Source organism: Wasmannia auropunctata, unplaced genomic scaffold (genome assembly GCF_000956235.1).
Source record: "Wasmannia auropunctata unplaced genomic scaffold, wasmannia.A_1.0 LD336060.1, whole genome shotgun sequence".
In the NCBI taxonomy this organism is placed as follows: domain Eukaryota; kingdom Metazoa; phylum Arthropoda; class Insecta; order Hymenoptera; family Formicidae; genus Wasmannia; species Wasmannia auropunctata.
In genome coordinates, this window is record NW_012026830.1 from 2,935,139 (window position 1) to 2,940,265 (window position 5,127).

The window sequence follows — 5,127 nt, forward strand, 5'->3', positions numbered from 1 at the left end:
TTTTTAATTATAATCTGCATAAAGCTCGAAATCGTATTCTTTACTGAGTCTATTAATTCATATTAAAAGTGAAGTAAAACCTATACTTTTACGCTCGATAACTTTCTACCAAAGTAAACAAGTAATAACATTATTATCTGAGTATAAAAATACTCACATAACTTTAGATTCAGTATTATTTATGTGAAAATGGAAAGTAACTATTAAACCAATTGGAACCAAGATGGCGGATAGGAATACCTACATCTTATAGTGCCTTAGATTAGAGGTGTGCGAATAGTTCGAATTCGATTCGTTTTCGAATCTGCAAGATTCGAAATCGAATAGTTCGAGAATTTCGAATCAACAATGGTTCGATTTCGAATCGCCTAATGTAATGTTAATCTGGGTAAATTTGATTCAGATTCGATTCGTATTCGAATTAAAAAGATTCGATTCAAAGTGAAAATTTCAGATTCGATTCAATTCGATTTCGAACATGTTATAAAAATTCGATTCGATTCGACCATGCAAATGCTTGATTCGCATACCTCTATAATGGATTAGTGGATACAAAGTTTTAAGAATTCCTATTTATTAAAAGTGAAGGAAAATAAATAATTGCTCAATTCTGTATTTAATCAGTATTAATTGTACAAATCAAATTTTTATTTTTCTAGAATAAAGAAATAAAATAAATAGGAAAAGCCCCGAAAACTTGACATCCACAGTTAGTTGAGGGTAAATTTTTTGAGACCATTGTATGTGTATTGATGAATGGAATAATAAAAATAAAGTATGTAGCCAAAGAGATGGAAATTGAATAAAGCATCACTTAGCAAAACTACTTGTTTTAATCATTAAATTTAATCACAGATCACGAAAGATAAGAAATAAATGAACCCGATACTGTCTTACGAGTGTATCAAAATCACATAAAAATGCTACATTATTAATATAAACGATGACCAATGTACTTTATTCGATATATTTCACATTTGTATTAATAATATAGTTCAAATTCGTTTGCTCACACATTCTTCTCATATCATATTTGCCGTGCATTTGAAATTTGTTTTTATGTACACACATACACACGTTTTTGTTTTCCAGCACGTTGGCGCGTTATAAAAATAATTTACATTACAGAAATAAATTTAATGAACATTAATCTCTTTACATATTACAGTAATTTAATTATATGATCTGAATGTCCTCAATCGATCTAACTTTCCTTGATACATTGTTCGATATTATTAAAGGGATTCTCAATGGCATACCGTTCGCTTTCAATAATTCAATTCGCTTACGCAACGTTTCAATATTGAAGTGAAAAATTTTTGGATGACTCATTATGTCTTCACCCGCTATATCATAGTGTCGCAGCATATCGGTCAATTCAAGTAACTTTTTTACTTTTATCCGTAAGATAGACGGATATTTCGCAGTTACTCTGTCGCAAAGCTTTTCGTCCACATCCAGTTTGTTGATTAAATAATTCTTAACGCTTCCATATTCTTCCAAAAATTTCCGCCGTTCAACATTCGTATCTATATACCTATGTGAAAAGTGAAAAATTAAAAAGTCTATAATTTGATTAGTTTCTACATTATGCTATATTAAGATCTATATTTAGCTATGTATTTATTACTTTTATAACTTTTACATACTGTTCAAAGGTTTGTTCATCCTTTATTAGCACAATAACAGTTGGAATAAGACGATTCGTCTTTAAAGCCTCAATTCGATACTGTATAGTTTCTACGTTGAAAAAAAAGATTCGGGCATATCGTAACATTTCGTCGCTAGTAATGCCATTCTGATGTAGTATATCGATTAATCGATCCAATTTCGCTACATTCACCCGTAAAACACCTGGCACTTTCTTGATCGCTAAATTGAGCTGTTCTTCATTGACTTTCAATTTATCTTGCAAATAGTCGTTAATATTTCCATAATTTTGCATCAAGCTACTTTCCACCTTATTCCTTTGAATGGCCCTGTATATATTTGCGAACAAACGATATTTCATACTTTCTATTTCTAAATATTCTGATTATTTTATATGTAATACAAATTTATTCAAATCTTTTTTATTTTGTATGTGTTAAAGGAAAAATACGAAAAGAATAAAAATTAATAGAAATTGCAATTTCTAAAAGTTAATAAGAATGATAAAAATATTTTAAGTGTATTTTTAATAAAGTAAAAGCAATTACTTGATGTAATTATATAAAATTTTTCAAAAAATACAATGGAAAATTAGGAATAAGATATTTTCTATATTCTATTTTATTACCTTGATATAACTCTAAGCGGACATCGTATGGCCCATGTTTTTATCTTTAACTTTCCTGTCTCTTTGTACAATTCACATCTGTTACGTATATGATTTTCACTATATCGAAGTACCCATACGTCTTTCAGTATATCCTTGTTACTTACATTATATTCTACAAAAGCAGAGATTAATTGAAGTTAATCTTTTTAGAGATGTGTTTTATACTTTACTATTATCACGAATATACACGTATTAATAATAAATTATTATTTAACTCTGCTATTATTATTAACTTACCATACAGTATGTTCAATTTTTTGTCTATAGAGGAAACTGGAACTTTCATTAGGAATGAATTCAACACTGTCACTTCACATAATTGTTGTATGCTGCACTAGAAAAAAAGACTACTTTATAGAATATGCTACAACACATAATATATATCCTATAATTTTTATTTCAATTCTACTCAAGTTCTCTTCAACAGACAGCCAAATTTATAACTTCTGCATTTTTGAAAAGTATGAATTTTCTTACAAACAGAAATATTACCTTAAATAGAACGTCTTAGAAACAGTTTACTAGCTTATAATAAATAATAATCTCTTAGTTATTTTACACAATTTTTTTTAAAGAATGAATACGTTTTGCAAAGTACTATTAAAATATGTTATATATTATAACAAGTATAATACATTATACTTGATTTTTTTACAATTTTGTCTCAAATTATTTAACTTTATTACTAAGAATATTATACGCTTCACACGTAACTATATTCAATAACTCGATATTAGCTGTACTTGTACCTCTAATTTATAAGACAGGTATTCCATTCTGTTAAACGTATAAGAATCCATGTCTTGCTGAACGTACAGTACATAATTGGCCAATTCCTTTTGGGTGAGGTGTAGCCACGGTATCAGCTGATTGTTGTCCATATTTAGAGCCTTGATGCAGTTAAGCTTGTCCGTCAGCTTGTTGTTCTCGTACGCCAGCAACCAGACGTTGTCCCTGACGGTGCCCTTGTGCATGCCGGCCTCCATCAGATTGTAATAATTGTTCAGCACATTCGCTCTGGATCTCTTCTTCAGCTGCGGGTAATCATCCACAATTTTTCTCGCTTTGGTTTTCGTTATGCCCAGCAGCTCGCGAAGGGTGTCCCTCAGGATCCGCTGAACGGGGTTGTAGTTCACGAGGTAGTCGTCGTAATTCGACACCTTGCAGGTGTGGTCCATTATGTCCACGCGCTTGCACAGCATTCTGCTGTGCGGAGGGGAGGACGAGCTTGCGGCGTACAGCGGCTCGAGGCCTCTCAGCAGAAGACTCGCGACGCAGCTCAACCGTCGCGTCAGTTGCCTGGCCATGGTGTCCCGTCGTGAAGCACCGCTCCACTTCCACCATAAGACGCACCACTTTCGTCGAATGTGTACGTTCCGCAGGAGACGTTTACCTTTGCATTTCTCGTATGGGAATCAGTACCCCCATAACCTGTGCACATCGAAGGCACGGAGAATCTCGAGCTTTTTACACATGCTGCAGCGCATTCCGCGTGGCAGGTGTATATCCGTCAGTGAACTTAGGCAGTTACGGATTAATACATAATTTATAATTTAGCCATCGTATGCAACCATCAGCTGTTGTTTCTCATTCTTCCTTGGGCCTTGACGGTTGACCAGAGAGGTTATATACTGACCCGACTGGCGATTCCCGGGTCCCGAGTGCTTGTATTGGTACTCTATTGGCCGTATTGGAAACTCCGTTTTTTTTGTTGGTTTTTACTCCACTGGCTGGTGGATTATAGCACCCTTCAACCTTCTTGCAAGGTTATGTAGCGCACTGGAAACCTCGTTGGAACCAAAGAGGTTATATTTGGAACTCGTCTACCAGCGCCTCTATGCGTGCAAAGTATAACTACGTAGCTACGGATATTTCCGGCGGATAATATACCTTATACACCTACATGGTTTTCGACTTTGTTTCGTATTACGTATGGCATGTATACATATAATATTGTTTAATTATATTTCCATGTTATAATAACGGAATATAATTGCGTAACAATGCATTATAAAAATAGTAATTAGAAATTAAAATAATTTAAGACAAAATTGTAAAAAATCAAGTACAATATAGTATTTAATATAGTACTTTGTAAAACATATATATGTATTCATTCTGAAAAAAAACCGTGTAATTATAAGAGATTATTATTTATTATTTAAGATTTTATTATTTATTGTCGTCTTTCTGCAAAGAATTAAAGTTTTATTTACATCGATTTAAAAAACAATTACAATACATATTATTCTTCATATAGAATTAGATTCAAAGAATTCTTTGATCATTAATTTAGGATTATACAGCACTATTTATCGAGAAAAATAAAAGAACAAAATAAAACTTATTTAATTCTATATAAAGAATAATATGTATTATATACGGTATTGTTTTTTAAATTGATGTAAATAAAACTGATAATTCTTTGCAGAAAGACGAGAATAAGTAATAAAATCTTACATATTAATTCTTCATATAGAATTAGATTCAAAGAATTCTTTGATCATTTAGGATTATACAGCGCTACTATTTATCGAGAAAAATAAAAGAACAAAATAAAACTTATTTAATTCTATATGAAGAATAATATATGTATTATATACGGTATTGTTTTTTAAATTGATGTAAATAAAACTGTAATGCCTAATTCTTTGCAGAAAGACGAGAATAAGTAATAAAATCTTAAATAATAAATAATAAACTTTTATATTAATTAATTATAACAAAAGTTTAATCGTTTAGTGATATAAAAATTTGAATAGAATTAAAATAGATTTTTTTTGCTTTAGGACAATGATATAATGTTA

The 5,127-nt window shown here is 31.1% G+C and overlaps 1 protein-coding gene across 1 annotated transcript; it reads right to left on the reverse strand.

Moving 5' to 3' along the window:
* Positions 1 to 735: 735 nt before the first annotated feature.
* Positions 736 to 4,155, reverse strand: LOC105450591. Its single transcript, XM_011690526.1, has 5 exons — positions 3,070 to 4,155; positions 2,558 to 2,654; positions 2,279 to 2,432; positions 1,650 to 1,979; positions 736 to 1,537 (listed from the first exon to the last, which is right to left on the reverse strand). Exons 1-5 carry the CDS (start codon positions 3,625 to 3,627, stop codon positions 1,177 to 1,179), a joined length of 1,500 nt encoding a protein of 499 aa, XP_011688828.1. The 5' UTR covers positions 3,628 to 4,155; the 3' UTR covers positions 736 to 1,176.
* Between the last annotated feature and the right edge of the window lie 972 nt (positions 4,156 to 5,127).

Bases quoted from the DNA above. Each gene is read 5' to 3' on its own strand.
- LOC105450591 (XM_011690526.1), bottom strand. From the start codon at position 3,627: ATGGCCAGGCAACTGACGCGACGGTTGAGCTGCGTCGCGAGTCTTCTG. The intron at 1,980-2,278 runs GTAATAAAATAG...AAATATATACAG, and splicing joins CCGCTTAGAGTTATATCAAG to GGCCATTCAAAGGAATAAGG. The intron at 1,538-1,649 runs GTATGTAAAAGT...CTTTTCACATAG, and splicing joins GATGAACAAACCTTTGAACA to GTATATAGATACGAATGTTG.